The sequence below is a fragment of the Melospiza georgiana genome, chromosome 3 (assembly GCF_028018845.1).
Source record: "Melospiza georgiana isolate bMelGeo1 chromosome 3, bMelGeo1.pri, whole genome shotgun sequence".
Lineage (NCBI taxonomy): Eukaryota > Metazoa > Chordata > Aves > Passeriformes > Passerellidae > Melospiza > Melospiza georgiana.
The window spans coordinates 112,487,396-112,507,947 of record NC_080432.1 but is presented as its reverse complement, the minus strand read 5'-3'; the positions used below and the strand labels follow the sequence as shown (position 1 = coordinate 112,507,947).

The 20,552-nt window shown below is 37.0% G+C and overlaps 1 protein-coding gene across 6 annotated transcripts in view; it reads right to left on the bottom strand.

Annotated features, from left to right (window-relative positions):
- Positions 1–20,552, bottom strand: part of KHDRBS2 (KH RNA binding domain containing, signal transduction associated 2) — a 386,175-nt gene that overhangs the window by 261,329 nt on the left and 104,294 nt on the right. For all 6 annotated transcript variants that reach the window (XM_058021284.1, XM_058021282.1, XM_058021283.1 and 3 more), the window contains exon 3: positions 17,097–17,213. In XM_058021284.1, the coding sequence (XP_057877267.1) occupies positions 17,097–17,213 (117 nt within the window). The remainder of the gene's footprint in view (positions 1–17,096; positions 17,214–20,552) is intronic.

Below are 20,552 nucleotides of genomic sequence, written 5' to 3'. Positions count from 1 at the left end.
CTGGAGCCACTCTAGCATGTCCATGTGCTCTGCATGCTGGGGAGCCCAGAGCTGGACACAGCATGTACCCCAGGTGGGCTCTGACGAGAGTGGAGGCAGGGGCAGAACAGAATCCCCCCCCTGCCCTGCTGGACTGGCTGCTTTTGAGGCAGCCCTGGATGTGCTTGGCTTCCTGGACTGCAAGTGCACATTGCCAGCTCAGGTCCAAGTTCTCAGCCAACTATTTCACTTTACTTCACAGTGATACATCAGCACTACTGGCCTAAAGAAGCAGCTTGAGGTCAATCTTGTGCAAATGTGGTTGCACCACCCGACTTCAGGCATGGACCTTACCTAGCTAAATGAGAACCCTGATCACTCCTGGGCTAGCCAGCAGAGCAACAGCCTTGCCTGAAGGATGGCAGAATGCAGCAATGAGTTCACCTGTAATGATGTGAATAGCAGCGCATGGAAAAGGGGAAATTTCCCCTTTCTTTTCTGTCTGAGTTTACTGAAACTTCAGAGAGGTGCATGTTGTTTGCAGAATTCAGCATATCCATGTCAGGCCCACACCAGGGACTGTAAAAGTACAAAAAGAACAATCTATCTAAAGGGTTAGACATCGTCCAGATTAAATAACACAATGCTTTTGAACTGAGAATAAAGTAATAAACAAGACAGAAATAAAATTCCACTTAAAAAAACCCCAACAACAAAAAAGACCAACAAAATCCAAACACATAAAAAACTACAAACAGCTCAAAGTTCCAACTACTGCAACTCAGTCACCAAAGACATCTAAAAAAAGTATTAAAAAATAAACAATATAGAATTATCATTTTATGTGTAGTCTCAGCATTTTTGGTTTTATCCCCTGAGATGCCAAAAGGCAACAGAATAATTGCTGACATTTCCAGTCACTCAGATACACTCATATTACTTCAGAAGCACATGCATCTTCTTAATGACACTCAACTGTGGCCAACATAACACATAAAGAATGACTTTTCTATAAATTAAAATGAGAGCATACATCAAAAATCACAGAAATAAAGGAACAAACTATCATAAATATGTCATGGTGTATGGAAGAAATCCCAGTTTTTCATGCCCAATAATATCTGAGCCTTAATGCAATGATGCTTCCTTTAAGTCTATAAACCCTTTTCTTTAACTTACAGAAAATGAAAGAAATAAATCAAACTCAAGATAGGAAAACTCATTAGATTGGACCCACCTGTTACAGCTTTTTTGCAATTCTTATCTAAAAAGATTCTTGGATTTCCTTTCTGGTATCTGGAATCTCTTCTAATACTTGCCTACAATACTCCTCCCAAACTTTCATAAACATACATAAAATATATTCCAAAGACAAAAGAGTTGTGCTTTTTTCACTTTTTTTCTTTCTAATGACATTTCCTCATCCAAGGCAACAAAAAAATCTTTGCATAAATATCTTAGCAAAATTTAATTAGGCATGCTGAATGAAGACACATAACATATGCTTCTATGCTAGCCAATGTATTTTGAAGAGTTATTTGATACTGTATTTCATGGTATACAGTGATAACTTATGTGTGAGAGAAACAAATTCTCTCCTCAATCACATTGGCTTTTTTAATTATCCAAGAATATAATTTGCTCCTCTTTCTCCTCTCAATTTTATAAACCACTGCATACTATTTCCAGAGCCAGGAAATGACACTAGATTAATTAATAATTCATTGTAGTACGACATCTCCTAGATTTCACTGCTGAACTACATTCTACAAAGCATAAAACAAAATGTGAAAATTTGCCCTTATTGCTATATATTAAGAGCAAAATTTATAGTTGTGACATGGAGAAGCCCAGTTTGGAAACTAAAGTCCATACAACAAACAATATGGTCTATGATCTAACAAAGCCCCTTCTCATTGAAGCCCATGTGAAAAAAAGCAATTTAAGTTTACATAGCAGGCTTCTTTGCTGCATTTTTCTGCTACACATGTAAAATCCTTTCATCTATTTTTAAGTATAGATTATTCCCTTCATTAACAGATTGCCAGTATACATTTGAAATGTATTTCTGTAGATGTATTAGGCCAAAGTCCATATAGTCCTAACAATGAATAAAAACTTTTTCACTATATTTAAGTACTTTTGCAACCTTTTATAAAGCTTATATTCTAGCTGATATACTTCAATGAAATGAATGTGCCATCTTCATTTAATAGTGAACTTGCATTAAAACTATTTCATCTGGGTATGCATCTGTAGATCATAATGCATATTGTATATTTTGAACATTAAGCAGAAAAGTAATAAAGGGTAAACCCTAAAGAAAAAAACCACAGCAGTTACTGATGTGAACCTCATTAAAACCTCCACATTTTATAAGTTCAGCTACTATATTTTTAAAATTTTTTTGCAAAATATATAATAGTGTTTCGCCTACAAACTTCAGACTAGGAAGCAGTGAGAGCTGTCTGCATCATGGAAGGAGAAAGGAAATGTGCAGATTCAATATGTCACTCTGCTGATGTAATAAGAAAGAAAAGAGAGAAGGTGGCACAAAACAGACAACACCAAAGACCACAGTTTCAAATACAGGAATTGTAAAACATAGGGACTCATGTCACAGTCATGGACACACAGAATGGTTTGGTTTGGAAGGGACCTTAAAGATCATCCAGTTCCTACCCCCAGCAATGGACAGGGACATCTTCCACCAGACCAGGTTGGTCAGAGGCTCATCCAAACGGGCCTTGAACTCTTCCAAGGATGGGGCATCCATAACATCCCTAGGCAACCTGTTCTTGTCTCACCACCCTCACAGTAAAGAATTTCTTCTTAATATATCATCTAAACCCACTCTCTTTCCGTTTAAAGCCATCACCCCTCGTCCTGTCACTATGGGCTCTTGTAAGCGAATAATCTCTCTTCATCTTTGTTGTAGATTCGCTTCAGCTACTGGAAAGCTGCAATTAGGTCCTCATCTCAAATTATTCAGTGTCTGGATCATGAAGGGGGCCAAAAAAAAATTTCAAGGCTTAATATTGTCCTAGGGTGACATAATGATTCTTGTATCCCCATTCGTGTGTTCTGTTTATACTGGATATGATGTTCTGTGCCTTCAAGACTGGCTCTGAAGAGCGAAGTTTTGTTTTGTTATCAGCCTGCTCACTCCCCCACAGTCGGTGGCACACAGATGGGGAAGTACTTAGTGCTGCTTTTGCTTTGCTCTTGCTCTTGCTTTGCTCCTGCTTTTGCTTTGCTCCTGCTTTGCTCTTGCTTTTGCTTCTGCTCATTAGTTAGTTTAGCTAAGCAGTCTGAATTTTTCCTGGACTATTTTCCTTTCCCTTTTTTGGAACCACTCAAACCTGCTCCAGACTGGGACCTGGGAACACCGAGAGTTTGCACCTTGTGGCTGCAGCAGTGCCCCAGCGCCGGAGGGACTGAGAACAGAGCGACCGCCCCCAAGAGAGACTTTCTGAATTTGTCATCTTTTGCAGAGCAGTGGAAGACTGGTGTCATCTGGTATTGTTCATTTTGTGTGCTGGAGGGTGCTGTGCCTGTTAATAAACAGGTTCTTTCCACTTCTCTCTGAGGAATCCTTCCCTAACTGGTTGTGGGGAGCGGCCATGGGGGTTTGCTTTCTGGAGGAGCACCCTCTGGGAGGTTTTCTCCCAAATTTGCCCTAAACCAGGACAAATATCACATCATTTTTTTACCACACACTTTTCAGCATCATGAGCCTTCTAGTTAAAAGTAGTTGAAGAAAAGCCTTCCTATATCTAACTGTTGCAAGAGATTCATTTCTGTAGAGCGAGTTTCAGCAATAGCAGCTAAATCTTCAAATGAACAAACTAAAATATTAATTCTGTTTGCAACTGTTGAGACTCAGAATTTGGCCTTGAAATAATAAAACAGAATTAATAATTTATTGTCAAACTATTCAAGAGTACACATTTGCTACATCAATTTAAAGAAATGTGAAACATTAATTTTGGACTTACATATATACCTTTGGATCAAGGCTGTTAACAGCTAGAGATTCAATATAACCAGTGTTACACTAGAGTTGAAAGTTATATAGATGGCTAATTATATTTTTAATTAGGAAGTAAGAGTTGCTGGACATTCTCTATATCCCCTCATTCTGTAAACAGACCCCTGGAGAAAGATTACCAACACAATACAAAGAAAACAATTTTTTTTTCTCTCTCTCATGCCAGATAAGCATTTGGTAAAAGACTTTTTTAACAAAGGAGGAGATAAAAAGCAGGACCTGCTTGTGGAAAGAAAAACAGAGAAGCTTTTATTTATTTTTCCTCATTTCATAAAAATTACTCTTAAGTGAATTCTTTAGAGTTTACAGACATCCCCTAAATCATTCATCTGCTGGAGCACCAAAACACACAGTGCAGCCATTGACTTTCACAGCAGGGTTTGTAAGCACAGGCAGGGAAGATTTGCCTGTAAGGCCAAAATTCAGCAAAGCATTTGCACATTCATAAACTAAAAACATCCCAGCTGTGCTCCTATGTCCTTTAAACACAGTTTATGAGCAGGGTCCAGCAAGTGCTAGAGTTACTACCAAAGATTTGGTTTCAAAGAAATTTCTCAGAGACTGTGGAAGGAAGAAGATGACAGGAGGCAGGGATTAGGGCAAGGTTTTGTGTTGATTTTAATCGCTAACTGCTACCCCTCTTGACTCCTCCACAAATTCTGAAAAAAGAAAAAAAAAAAAAAAGCATTCTATTTTGTACTAGAAATGGACTTGATCTGATCCAAACCAAAGGAATATATGAGTTCACATACAGATGCAAAATCACATCAATAAAAAAATAGGCAAAAGAGCCTGAGACCCTTAAGTACATCCACAGATGTCCTTAGGTATGGGATATATTCTGTAGGGATAACAACTTATTCATCTTAACTCAGAAAACTCTGAATTTAGTGTATTAACATGCCACATTTTTAAGATTTATAATTATCAACAAATTAATTCTCTGCAGACCCCTCTAAATTAGATGGACAGGAGCTTTTACTGTAGGGAAAGTAAGAACTGAGAAATAAAACCAAAGCCACTCAATGGTGGGAACTAAAGGAAAATTTTATAGTCCTGCAGACTCCAAGTGCCAGCTCCAAACTGGATTGAATTCATGTTCACCTGCAATAAAAAAAAAAACAAAAACTACAAAAATTAAGAAAAAGCAAATTATATCCCTTGCAATGCTAATATCATACTTTCTGATTCCGCTGCACATTCAAAACATAACTGTTAAAGCTGCACATTTGCCTTACTTTAGCTATGTTTGATAAAGCTGATAAAGCAGAAACACACCTCACAGCCAAGCATACTTGCAAAGAAGCTTGTCAGAGAATACCTCTCAGTCAGAGAATTTTCTTTTCAAAGAAGATGAAAGAAAGATGGGGTGGTTTTTCTTGTAATAAATGGCTATAAACTCAAACTAAATCTGTACAGATTTCCTTACAGCTATTATTGAGACGCCGCAAATTATTGTGGATTACATAACAACAGTACTGTGATGAAGTTATATCTCCAAAGTTATATTGATGTTGGGTAGATAAATGAAAAAGGAATGATACATTACAACAGTAATCAATCTGAAAAACGATCCAGAGACTAATCAATGCAACTGAATAAGAGAACATTAATCCCTGATGGAGATATTACAAAGTAAATAATATCTAACTTAGCTATCTAAATTCCACTCACCATATTCTTCTATTATGTTTCTTGTGGAATTGAATTTCAGGGGACTCCAAAGAGTTGTTGCTCCAAGACTGATTTTTTTTTTTCATTATTCTATTTAATTGTGTTCACTGTAATTTAATTTACTGCAATGCTGCCTCTATTGTGGCAATGCAAAATTCCTTGTAAGAGTAGCCTATTAAAGTATATTAAAAGTATTTATCATGATCCTCAAGAGTACAGATAACATTATGCATGGAAAACTGGGATTTAACATAATTGCTACAAATATTTCACAGCAGTTCTTTCTGCGTTTATCTATATGTAAAACAGGAAGAATAATAAACATAAAACTAAACTCAGCAAGATCAAACCTTGTCTTTATGAAGCTGCATGTAGATTTCCTTGTCTCTCTTTTTTTACCCTCCCATCTCTCACACATGAATGTGCTGCTTTACTTCTTCCCATGTTTATTTTTTTTAAAGAAAACTTCTTGCCTGTTCCACAGGCAGGGACATCAGTGCCAGGACTCACCCTGACGATGCCATTCAGGATTGCAAATGCCACGTGCAGGAAAAGGGGGTGCCCAGGTGGGTGCATGGTCACACAACCAAACCTCCTGGGTAATGTGAGGAATGGGGGTGGGACACTTTCAGCCAGCACCAACTTGTTCTCTGACCAATGAAACACAAGTCAGCTGAAGAGTTTGGCACAGGATGTGAAACTCAGACTTTTGGGTGTGAAATTGGCACTATTGCAGACAGAGGGGAGATGGCAGCTGAGTCACTTGGCAGCTTGTTTCTAATGCATAATACATGTGTACATAGCTTTGTTTACTTTGCTGGGATATTTAGAAAACCTTACAATGTTCCACAAACAAAAAATTTAAACTGCTTTCGGGTAAGAAAACTACAAAACATTTACAAGTTGACAAACCAGAAAGCATGTTAACTTTTTCTCTGCTAAGGGCTACCTTTACCCTTCTCCCATTGCTCTCTTGCCACTTCTTTGCCTTGCCTTCTTTAAAGTTTCATGGTCTTCCATTACCTTCAACTTAAAAAGAATAAAGCTGAAGCACTACCTCAATGTCTTGCCCTTTGGAAGCAGCCTAATTCTGCAGAAAGAAAAGAATGTGTCCCATCTTCTTAAGATTGTAAGAAGCAATCTTACAGCCAGCAGTGTAAGTCTTACAAACGTCCTGTCAGAACTATAGAATATGTAAGTCTGTTTTAACATTACATTGAAGGGAGGTGATAAAGACTTTTAATATCACCACTGTGTTACATCAGTAATAAAACAGCATCTGCTTGAGGTCTGATGTGATTCTTATGTGAGGACAATGCAATTTTCTTAACTATCAGTTTCAGAGTATGAAATTTTTAACACAGAGCTAAATTGCCCTCTTGGCTATTCTGTTTTGAAGATGTCATCACTAATTACATGGAAGCATTGGATCACTCCATGAATTGTGCTAGTAGGAAATACTTGCATTGCTCTATCTTATTGAATCCCTACAACCACTCTAACACCACTCTTCAGACTGGAGCTCTAGTCTAAAAATTAACAGAGAACTGTATGGAGATTGCATGTGAATTTCATTTGCTCACTCAGCTAAATACTAAGAGTAATTTATTCCTTGCACTGGTTGTTGGCAAAACTGCCACTGGCTTCAGCAGTACAAGAAATGCACTTGTGGGACTCTGGAAGTGTTAGAGAGTATCTTATGGACCTCCTTAAGCATCGAAGAAGAATAGTCCAACAATTTTCAAATTCAATTAAATTACAAACATTTAAAGTACTCAAATGAGTGTCCCATTTTCGTGGTTGTTTTAACCTGTCTTGGCATGTAACCAATCTATGCACTTTAATTTTTCATCAGTAATTAATACAGGTCTAATGTAGGAAGATATGATAATCTCAATTTTTTATGCCAATTTAAATTTTCAAATTTAAAATAAAACCTCATGTTCTAATATTCCATGTGTACGAAGAAATGTAAGTATTTTTTTATTTAATACCAAAAGAATTCATTAAAACAAGAATATCAAAGAGATCACAGACTTTGGCTCGGTTTCTTTTAACAAGCACCTAAACTTGCACAAATTATTTGGCACTTACACCCTTTTTCAAGAAGTCACAGACAAATGAGTTACAGAATCAATGAGGCAGACTGTTTCCAATATTTACAGTCTGAAGTTTATAGTCCAAAATTTGTCTCTGAGAGACACAAAGGACATGAAATTTTTTTTTCATTTGTTCAATTTAGGATTTTTCTCCCCTAGGGAATATTTACTGAGCAAAATGCCACCAGATCAATCTTCACCAAGGTCTTCTTTGTTACCATTGCCTCAGGGAGACACTGGATAAGAAGTGGTCAGGAAATAAATGTGATGCTCCCTTGACCCAGCAGTTCCTAATGGCTTATTCCTGACTCTGATGATAGCCCAGATTTTGTACCACTGAAAGCAAACTCCAATACTGAGGAATGACATCTACTTTGTGCAACAGCCTGTGTCCCTTTTCACAAGCCAACACAGTCTTCATGTGAGTATCTAACTGCACAAAAATAAGCTGCAGTAAGTTGGGCTCTAGCTGTAACACTAGAATGCTGTAAAAGTCTGCTGACACAAACTCACATGCAGGATTTTTACAGAAGGGCAACCAAAAATTTCTGGCTGCCATGAGGGCAGGAAGAGGTTGCTTACTGAGAAATATAAATGACCTCTCTAATGAGACAAAAAAAGTCCTGTTCACATAATACTACAGTGCCCAGGCAGAAAATGCAGAGGAGAACTGGAATCTGACTGGAGAAGTCAACAGAGTGCCCTGGTGCCCAGTCTTCAGACCTAGATGCTGAACTGCAAGTCAGAGCTTACAGGCAGCACAAACCACAAGCCACATCTCTAGAGAAAATATTTCTCTAGAACTTTAGAAACTCAACAAGGGGGAAGTCCCTGTTGCAGAGACAAGGAACTACACTGCCTCCCGTTTGGGCAGGAAGCAGTAATTTGGTGGGTTCTGATACTGCTTTTTCCAATATAGATATATTTTTCCAAACCTAAGAATGATTTGGTACTGATGCTTTGTCTTTACATGCTGCATGAAACTCAGCAGAAAAATAAAAATCCCCATTTAGGAGGACATGGAATGATCTGGAGGCTTATTCAAGTATGACTTGAGAAGGCAGCAGGTCTTATATCAAAGTGAAAAGAACATTGTTGACTAATTTGGTGATAATTGCAAAGTAATTTTACTTGAGCTATTTGTGCTATACTTCTCCTAAAATGTAAATGATGTCAACTCCATTTAAAATGCAAGTCCTACCAATGTGTAGAAACATTTAGGAAATGAGTTACAAATCAATCTTGAGACTTTGGAAGTGACTGTGCATCTTTTGGGGATAAAAGAGTTGAACATTAAATAGCATGGGAGTTTAAAATGGTCAAGAGACAGACATCCCTAGTGACTGTGCAGAACAAACCAAGGAACTGGCTAACACAGAGAGACTCAATGCTCAACCATGAATTGGAGCAATGTATCACACACACATCTTTCTTTCTCTCTCCACATGTGCATACAGATTACAAAGCTTTCAAAAAGCTTACCTTAAGCCTAACTCCTCTAAGCAAGGTCAGAGTGGTCACCCACCCAGTAAAAAAAAAGCAGAGCTGTTCTTAACCCAAAAGGAATTGGTTCAAAGGCTATTTTCTCTGCAGCAATATGGACTAAGTACTTGAACCCATTCTAAAATTCAGAGAGAGATGTCAGAGAAAACATTGTAAATCTCTGATATAAATATAACAAACCACCTTTGTAGGAAAAAAATCCATACTGCAAAGAAACAAACTTGAGAGAAATGGAAACAAATGGATTTCCAAAACTTTATAGCACAAACGGAAAAAGCCAGGGACTACTCTGCTGCAGATCATTTGAAACTGCATAAATTGAAGGAAAAGAGGCCACTGCTCTTTCTAGCCAGGTTCCAACCCCAAAGTTACTGGGAGATGCCTGTTAACACAGATGAGCTTTCTGATATACACTGAATGATGTATCACAAGGCCTCTCCTGGGTTAGGTATGCAGATAGGATCATCTGAATATCAGGAAGGGAAGAATTTATCCCAGTGGGGCCAGTTAACTCTTCTGGCTCAACGGCTTCATATTTTTGAGCTTGATTCCACTTCACCCAGCAAGCCAGACAAACAGGTAACTAATGGAACCTGCACAAACTATTAAACAGAAGATGCTCCTGTCTGCCAGGGATGTGGTGATACAAATTATTTTGGGAAAGGCAACAGTCCTACTGTCTTTCCCAAAATCATTTGTAGCATCACATTCCTGGAAGACAGGCAAGAGGTATAAAAACCAAAACATGCAGAGATATGACAAGAAAATAAGAGGTTTATGACTCTCCATCTAGAAAGACTCTGACTGAATAGACATATTCTCTTTGTGCAAGAGGGACGATAAATTACTGAAAGCACTCAGTTTACTGTGATATCAAAATATAGAAATTTAGTTAAAAGAATGTGGCTGAGAAGCAGAAAAGAAAATTTGCTTTTTTCAAGGTGTTGCACTCTGGGTAACACGGAGCTGTCTGAAAAAAAGAGAAGGAGCAATTTTCTGGAAACAAGCTGATTTGCACAAATCTCTGAAACATAAGAGGGGGCAGATGATGTGTGGACATAAGATACCTAGGAGAAGTAATGGAAAAAGCATTTTTCATTAATGCCTCATCCACTGGCTTCTCACAAATTGATTCTATAGGAATTGTAAGTTCAGATGGAAGAATAGTTTCAAGAAAAATAAAGAAGAAAGTCAAAGGAATGAAAAGTATGTGCTGAGAAGATGGTGCATGAAAGCTTCCCAAGGACTGGCAAGCCTGGAGACAACTGGTGCTGGTGATTGAGCACACTTTGTGTCTGTGTGAGTCTGGAACTCAGCCAGTGTCCACGATGACTGCTCTGTGCTGATGAACACTATGGGGTCACATATGCTGCTGATGGAACAAAGGATCCTCTGACAGACTTTCTGAATACCTACCTGCCAGTAAAGCCCTCTATTTTCTGAGGACATAGTTAGAGTTGTCTTCCCAAATGTTGCTCTAACCAGGTAATTGTGAGACTGTAGTTCAGATGGGAGACTCAATAAGGTTAATAGCTTCTGAGAATAATATTCGCCTTTAGCAAAAACCTAAACAACTGCAATACCTAACAGAATAAATAAAAGTTTATAGAATAAAAACTATTCTAAGAAATATTGGTTGTGATCTCTATCTACCATAAATTGCCTCCCCTATCAGGGGAAAAAACGATTTTACAACTCACGAGGGGTGATACACAGAGGTATTTTCCAAGAAACTGGGGTGGTTGAGCACCTGGAAGTTGTAGAATACAAGTAAGATTGGAGGAAACAGTGATAAAGATGCTCTCTTCTTTTAATCTGTGTCTGCCAACACATTTATGTTTTCTCTGTATCAGGAGAAAGTATTTTATTTAGAATTTTTTTTCAAGAAAAAACCTAGCTTTAAATTGCGAAAGCCTTTGGCACCTTTTGACATGCTCTCTTAAAGGAAAAATGGAGAGAATGAAGATTACAGTAGGATTTTAAGAGTTAACATCCTGTTGCCATTTTGGTCCTTGAAGATTTCAGTTTCAAAAGATGGGGTGGTCTGCTTTTTGTTTGTTTCCCTTGCATTTTTCTTTGTTGCTGGTTGTTTGTTATGGTCCTTATAGCCCCACAGCCATTCATACCAGGAAGCTGAAGGTTTTAAGGAAGACAACAAAACTGTGCTGCAGCAGAAGCAGTGTGCTCTTGTAACTTTGGCTCACATCTCCAAGGCAAGCTGAGGGCCCAGTCCTGCTCTTGGTCATAAACCTGTTTGTGGGGTGAAATGTCTGTAAGCTGCAAGGTGCTGTGTCTGCAGACATAAAAACACAAAGTCTTTATGACTTTTAAACACAAAAAAGGAAAACGTAACTGAAAAATACAAAATGGGTGAGCAGCAATTAATGATTTAAAACTGCTATTGATGCTCCTAGCTGTGAGCTAGTTTTCTAAATTAAATGCCACTCATTGCTCTGTTTCCCCTAGAGATTTTCCAGCTGACTATGATAAAAGAAGTACTTCAAGGGAACAGAAATACTTGCCTAAGAAATTAACATTTCAGAGATTTTGCACAAAGTCCAAATCAAAATTCCCAGCAGACTGGAAGTAAATCTAAAGGTTATATTTTAAAAAACTAAATTGAGTTCTTATAGGGATTCCCAAATTTCTACCTCCAACTCTAAGAGCAGAAACTCCTGGAAACACACTGAGCTAAACTGTCATTGCCATAAGCCACAGGAAGAAACTAACAGGCACAGGTGGAGTGGCACCAGTGTAAAATGTAGTGCAACAGACCACTAGGTGATTTTTGGTTGGTTTTGGTTTGTTTTGTTTTGTTTTTTTTTTTTTTTTTTAAACTTTCTAAAGTCTTTTGTAACTTCCTATTCTTGTTGAGAATGCTGACACTCTCACTTGGAAAAAATATTGCATATGCACCTATACTGCATGACCTTAAACATTTTGACAGGTAGTGACACTCAAAAGCTTTTAAAACTCTGGACACCACAGACAACACCTTTGATCTCACATTTCAGTGAAGCAATAGCATTGGGGAAGAATATAATGCAATTCTTGGACCACAACATCCTATAGACAAAACCTGGTACATTTTTCTTCTCTTTTGGCTATCAGAGCATTAATTTATAACTTTTTTGAAAAAACAATGAAGTCAAGAGAATCCTATTAAAGGACTAGCTTTCCTCTATTAGAACACTATGCCCATGGTAGTCATGACCTAATGAAAAAACACATTGTGCTTCAAACCAAAAACCTATTGGGCATTATTCGCATTACGCACCGACTTAATCCTGTAAGATATTGAAACAGTTATTTAAAGGTTGCAGGACTGACCTCACAGCACTTAGAATTTGCAGGGAAGAGACCAGTGCACACTGCAACTATGGCATATTTTCAAAACCTTTTTTAAGGCAATCACATAACACAGCTGTTAAAAACCACTCTAAAGCAAACATGCTAATAATTGCATCTCAGTAGTTTCCCTGTGTGCTCATTTCAGATCATTTTAATTGCAAACAAGCTCTTAATGCTAGGTTTTTTTATAAAGAAAAGGTAATGACACAAATTCTGTTTAACAGGGAAAGATGTTGTCCAGTGACAGTGGACCTTATTTGGAAAGCACTTGACCCACAGATTAAAGAAAGGCACATAGCTAGACTTCAATTATCTCCTCTTTCCTGAAGAACTAGTTTTAACAAAAACCACAACTTGAAGAAGGCAGCAGTTAAAAGTGCTCAGTAGCTGATAAAACACTGAATCACATAAAAGTAGTTTATGAGGTTTTTCAAAGCTGCAGTGCAACTTTGTTCTCTAAGTTTTCATGTTTTATAGGAAGACAATATGAATCTTGAAAAACAGAATCCTTTCTATAGCCAGGACAAATGACACAACTAAGTGCAAGTTTAAGGTATGAGAGAAATGGGTTATAAACTGATAGTCTGCAGAATAGGAAATGGTGTTGACAGGATTTCTCTAGGTAAAAAAGTTTTAAATTGGAATGGCAATTATATTTCTGCTGCCATTGAGTTATTAATGGCTAAAGGAAGGCAGCATTGACTCCATGCTCAGAAGGGATAAAGCAAGCTTTATTAGGAACTACACATATTTTATAGACAGGATCTTTCATCCAGAACCTGACTGGTTCTTAAATAGCACCCTTCACACCACTGGTTAATTCGGAACAACAACTTTTTAAAATATCTTTCCATAAACATCATATACCAACATTCCACATGTTCACAAACACCAGGCACAGAGATTAAGATAAGAATTGTTTTAATTCTTTCTCTGAGCATTCTCCCAACTTTCCCCAGGATGATGCCAGGGAAGGTTTCTCTCTCTGTCAGCATCCACCTACATCAGTCTGCAGAAGATTTCATGCAAACACTGCGAGTTACATTTTCCTTTGTGTGTGTCTGACAGCTCATGTGCTACAGTAAAAGTCAATATTTTAGCTTTTTTTAATCTAATAAATAACTTTGTTATCAGGACACAAATTTCCAAATTCTACTCTATGCAAGCAAAACGTGGTTCAAAAATATGTTTGCAGCAAAGACAATGTGACCTCCTTTAGTTTAAATAACTGATCCGTCTTCCAAATGTCTTGCAGGTGATGAACAATGAGTTTTTAGGAAAAGATATGCAGGCTAAAAAGCTATTTTTCATTTTTTTCAACAAAATGAAAAGTAACCAAAAATCTTTCTTTGCCTAACACTTAATATATTACTAAATCAAAATTAAACCATTCTATTGTTCTTAGGTTATTCTGCTCTTCCAAACAGACTCCTTTAGGTCACTTTTAAAATAAAAATGTTCTTAAAAATAGAAACAAACTACTGATGCAGCTACACTTGAGCATCTCTTCAGTAACATCTAACATAACTTTATGTGACATACATTAGCTCTGTGGTGCCTTGTGCACGATTGGAGCTGTTCATAATACACATTTTAGGTAAGTTGCATTACCTTTTCAAATTAATTTATCCTGTTCCTGCACTGTAGGCACAGCAGATACTCAGAAATCTCAAGTCACTCTCAACAAATGTTCCCTGTTGCTCTGAAAGGAAACAGCCTAAAATCTTTAGCCTCTAAAATTTACCCACAGGTTTCTTTAAAGAAGATAAGGAAATTCTGAGGAACAGACATACCTCTGTTCATATAATCCGCTTCTCAGACACAGAAACTCCCCCTCTGTATGACCAAAATTACTGACTATAGCCAGAGCAGCTCATCGTTGAGCCAAAAACTTCCCTGTTGTCATTTTGGCACTAAAAAAACCTCAAATCAGCAGATCAGTTCTTTTTGAAGATTTAAGTATCTAGGTATCTAGGGCATAAATGTACTCAGCACTTTTCAGCAGAAATTCTGTTTCTGCTTCTCTGCTGCAACTCAGCATCCAGCGGCAGCAGACTGGAGGGGAAAAAGCACACATGCCTGCAGTCTGTCTAGAAACTGCTATGGCTCATGGCATAATATAGACAGCTTTAAGGAAATTCTAGTTTCTAGAGAGAAATTACATCGATTTTTCTTGAATACTCCTGCAAAACAAAGATCTATCAGCCAATATACATAAACTGATTTCTTTTATGGTTCAAAAAACCCATAAAAAGCCTCCAGACTTTGGTAATTTGTATTTAAATTAGTAAAAAAGTGCTGCATAAATTATACTAGTGCACTTGTTTTTTGACAAGAAAACTGTTCTAACCAGAGCGAGTTGTACTTTCCTTAGCAATGTGGCAATTCACACCATTATTTATGCTCACAGTCAAACATATTTTCTTTACATTTTATCAGTATCTCAAACTAGAATAGCCTCTCTGAAATGCTAATTGTAACTATTACCCATCCCATGATTATTCTCACACTCTTTTGCCAGGAACTGGTAACACTGATGTACATGGATGAGAAAATTCCTGCCTCTCACTGCAATTGCACAGGGATTTTGTTTACTTTTGAGTCAGTAATGTCTAAATTGGATTAAGATAAATTGCTTATGAGCCTTTCTCTAGAGAGACTGCTTTCATGACTGCTATATTTAATGCCAGTTTACACTAGAACTTCATTTTTTTTACACCAGTCTCATATGAATGAGTCTCCATGAAGCTCATACTCAATTTCAGATTATTCTTAAGGACTACAAACCTTTTGAAGACATACTCAAATTTTGCCAACATACTCATGGAGTGAACATAGTACCCGTCACGCTGGCACTGTTCATTATGGTCAGACAAAAATCAAATTATATGATCAGAAGAGTGACCAATCTAAAAATCAGAAGTCTTAATCTGTCTAATAATGTGTTTAAACTTGTTTACACTCGCCTGTCTGGGCAATTGATGCTCTCAGCAATAATAATCTGAGTGGGTGGCTGAAAATGAAGTGACTGGGCCTCAGATGTACCACTGATGCAAATGACTGCAGTTTAGCAGCACACACATTCTTTCATCTAGGGAAATATTTATGATTCCAGAAGTTAGACATAAGTAATTAAAATATTTTACCTGTCAATACTTGGAAATAAAATCAGTAGTGTTTTCAACATGTATTATCTTATAATCATAACTGAAGTGTCACTAAATGTCTGACTAAAATGTCATAAAGAAAACTCTGAAAATTAAATATTATCTGTTTGTGGATTTTTTTTTTAATATTGCATTGCAGACTTCATAATGTCAATGTGATTGCTGATACACATTACCAAGTCCAAATAATGCCAACCAAAAAATCCTGATTGGTCTTTCCTTTCAACATATTATTACTTTCATAATTTGAGCTACTGAGATTAATGACAGAGGTGACAGAAACGAAAGAAGAATAATGCACAACATTGCTAGAGGCTATATACAGTTAAAATATAGTGAAATTAACAGTTAAAATATAGTGACATTAGGAGTCATTATTTCAGTGTTGAACCATAATACTGCTATTCCATAGATTCTAAAAGACATCACATTGCAATCAGTACTTGTTCTTTGAGTAAAATATACATGAAAGCTTCCTTAATGTCCTGGTTTTAGCTGGGATAGGATTAGTTTTCTTCCTAATAAATGGCACCCTATTGTGTTTGGGATTTAGTATGACAACAATATTGATAACACATGAATGTTTGGGTTGTTGTTATGTAGTGCTTACCCCAATCCAAGGACTTGGAAGCAAAGCCAGGACAGTTGACCCAAACTGGCCAAAGGGATATTCCACACCACAGAGCATCATGTTCAGTTTACAAACTGGGGGGGAAACTGAGGAGGAGTAGCACTTACCTGCAAGTAATTACTTAGGGGCATTGACCAGGCTGTGATTCCCAACATTTTTTTTTCTTTATCTATGGTGCATTTTTACACACACTTAAGCAAAATGTCTAATCTTTTATCTTCTCCTAGAACTATGCCCTGAATAAATATTCAACATTAAAAAAAAATCTCTAAAGAAACAGAAAACAAAAGAGAAAACTCATTTATGTACACCAATACTAAAGCAGTAATATATACAAGCTGCACTTTCACAGGAGAAAAAGACTTTTCTCAGAACAAATGAACATGGTTTCTCTTTTAGGTGAATTACTTAAATAACAGTGATACTATAGCAATTGTGAAGGTCTAAGCAAGGTTGGCGTAACAAGAAAAAGAATATATTTAAGCAAATTATGTAACTTGAAAAAAGCAAACTAGCCTTGGAGTCAAGAGTCTATTATAGGCCTTTTAATTGAGTCATTAATAAACAGACAGGCAATCTAAGTGTAACACCTAAAACAATATATGTTTCAAGTAACTGCAACCAGAATACCGACACAGTACCTTAGCTTTATCCCTCATGGATCCTTTTCCCAGGATGGACATTTTTGCACCTGTTTCTTCTTGTAACCTCTTTAAAGAGTTTCCTCTTGGTCCAAGCAATTTCCCAACGAAATTGAACTAGAATGAAAATAAGAGAACTCTTTTAGACCCAGAGGTACTTTTCCAAAAACTTAATAAACATGATGACTAAACAAGAAAATTTTACTTTCCTTTAAAAGAAATACTCCTACCTAGCTTTGAGCCTAATTGACAGAGATACAAGACTGGAGAACCAAGAGATTCATTCATGTAGTGTGAAAGACTGTAAAAGCATTCATGGTTTATTTGAACCCTGGGTGGCTCCTCTCTAGGACTGACAGGCCAGTGGCTGCCAGGTTTAGTGAATTGCTAAACAAGGTATTTGCTCATGAGATGGCACTGGTGAAACTCAGAGAATGCCTCGGTTCTTTCCCAAGTTAGCCAGCTTTACTTGCAAGTAATATATCCTGCAAAGTTAGAGCTTTAGATAGATTTGTAGGATTTGATGCTTCACACATTGACTTGAAAGTAAGTGCTGTTTTGTGTAATGGCTTCAAATACCTGTTTTGCCAGCAACAGAACAAATGACAATCAACAGATTGTGGTAGATATTCAAGGATGTTTTCTAAAACGAACACAGCTTTTTCTGCCACACTGCTAATATTCCTAAACACTGCACACTTCACATACAGCAGTTTTTTCTGGAGAGATGTCTACTGGAAAATCAGGAGACAGAACAATAAATAAATGAGGTGTTAATATCATGTCCACACAAAGCAGCAAAAAGGGAGGAGTCTATTAACTAATTTGTTTATTCTGTAATCAATAGTCTCTTTATTTACTTTTTTTTATTCTTTTAAAAATGCTATGGTATGTGGTCTTCAGAAGCTGACTGGACATCATCAGCACTTGCTTAAGATGCTTTAGAATTATGTTAAAGTCTGAACAGACAGTATTCTGGTCTGGCTTTCGACAAAGAATAAGCTCCACCAAAGCAAGAGGAATGTCATTGTATCAGCACTTCCTTGGTTTTGTTTCAGAGAAAAAGAACGACATTAGGAAATATCAATCACAAAAATTTGTCGCTGTCAAAAATACACACAAAAGTCTCTAATGATGTTATAATATACATTGTTTTGCACTTCTTTCTGTTTTAAAAATGAAAATATGTGGAAATATTCTTGTTTTCACTTTAACCAGCAAGAATGTAACACAAATGCATCAGCCATGTTAGTAACACCCGAACTCTGAATCACCCCAGATGCTCTGTCGCAGACATTTTTTCACAGAAATCCTTTCTTTCAGACTTGTGCATCTTCTGGGAAGCAAAGGCCCCAGAAGAAGAATGTAAACAATTGTTATCAGCTGCTGTGGAATGCAATAGGATGCACCTGTGATTGGTTCATGTTCCATGTGTACAATATTAGGGCCAATCAGAGGACAAGCTCTCTGGAACACAGGACAGAGAACTCTCTTGTTTTTAGATACTTTTCAATTCTATTCTTAGCTTAGCAAGCCTCTGCAACTTCTCTCCTTATTCTATTTAGTATAGTTATAATGTATTATATATCATATATCAATAAATCCAGCCTTCTGATCATCAACTAAGATTCTCATCCTTCTCTCACCATGGAGACCTCCTCAAGTCGCTGTAATAATGCTCCAAATCTCAAGCTCGCTTTTAGTCCAGTGTCTTAATTAAAAATAAATTCTAACTTCCTTCAAATACTGGTTAAGCTATCTAAGAAAACAGTATGTAATCATAGGGAAAATAAATATGTACAGTAAAATCTACTGCCACCTAAACCAAAAGATAATGTACCCATGGGGGAAGTAGTAAGTGGTAAGATTTTCAGGAAGCTCCAAAATCAGTTTGTTCAGTTTTTTGGTGTGTTTTTACTTTTTTCCAACTCTACCTGTTGATTTAATAAAAGGTATCAGCTCTTAAAATAGGGTAGGATTTCAAGTCAATGTCCCAGTCAATGTATCAACAATCCTATGATTTCAAACTGTTGCTCAGCCTCTTCCAGGGAAAACCTAGCCTGGAAGAAGTTGCTGGCTTCCAATTGATTATTCAATTTTGCATGAAAATAAACCAAATGATGAGGAAGAAATGGCAAGAACTGAACTTTAATACTAGATAGTAGACTTAATCTATTGATAGAAATAAGATTTCAAAAATCACCCATTTATATACATGTATGTAAAGTTTATTAGGGATGGCTGAGCAAACAGCAGAGCTTTTGTTTCTCTGCAAGGTCCCTCTTACCTGCAGACAGGAGAGTGTCACAAGTTTCACCACCAAATCTTTTGTGACACTTACAGATCATCAATCAGACAAGAACCATGTCCTGCTGAGTCCTTTCAGTGTTTCTTAGTATTAAAAAAAGCCACCCCTTCAAAGGTGAAAGAACTATAACATTATGTAACTATGAGAAGGCCAACCAAAGCTTGACTACATTTGTTCTCCGAATGGAATAAAACTATTAAATTACACTCAGTGCAGATTTATGTTGACCATTTACATTTAAGCACTTCATAAACTGTATAATCATTACCTTGACATATTGCTGCAAAGGAGCAGTATGGCCAGCATAGACCATGTTATGTGCTAAGTGGATTTTAATCACTTCACAGGAAATAAGTGGCTGGGGATTTTAATTCTATTGATTATGTAGCAGACAGACACCCACATTTCATCCACTATGTAAAAAATATGTATGAGGAAGGAAACAGTTATTTACAACAAAAAAACTGATTTGCTTTAAGTTTGGTTTTGTCTAAAATTGCAGAAAAGCCACGGCACTCCATCTGTCATCCTACTGTTACTATAATCCCAAAACTGCCCAAGGTCTGAAAGTACTGGTAGAGTAACTTTGACTCAATAACTTGTGAAAAATTACATACTTTATGTTCACATATAGGTAAAAGAAGCACATAGGAAAGAGGATGTTTCAGTGAACAGCCCGAAATGTAGAAACCTGAAACACAACTTCATTTCTCTCTTCTTTTTTTTTTTTTTTTTAATGAAGATATACTGAGCAGAACCAATTTTAATACTGGAAAGTTTAGGCTCCAGTTACAGCCACATGCACGCACACACAACCTGAGCACAGAGACAGTGAAGGAAAATGTGGAAACTCAGGCAGCTGGACCGCATATAATGGTGAGCCTTGCCCACAAACACACATTCCTGGTACAGCAGCTGTAACTGTAAATCTTATTCTGCAATCTCAGATCCAATCCAATTCTGCCATGTGTACAGATTTTCTACAAATAATAGCAGCTCTAAGTCTCTGGGATAATATCTGGTCATATTAGGAGAGGACAGCTAAGAAATGCTGACATATAGAAGAGAGAGTATTAAAAGAAAGCTTTCACTGCTGGGGAGCAAACAAACTTCCATTTGAAAAATATTTTAGTGTTTCTAGATGTTCC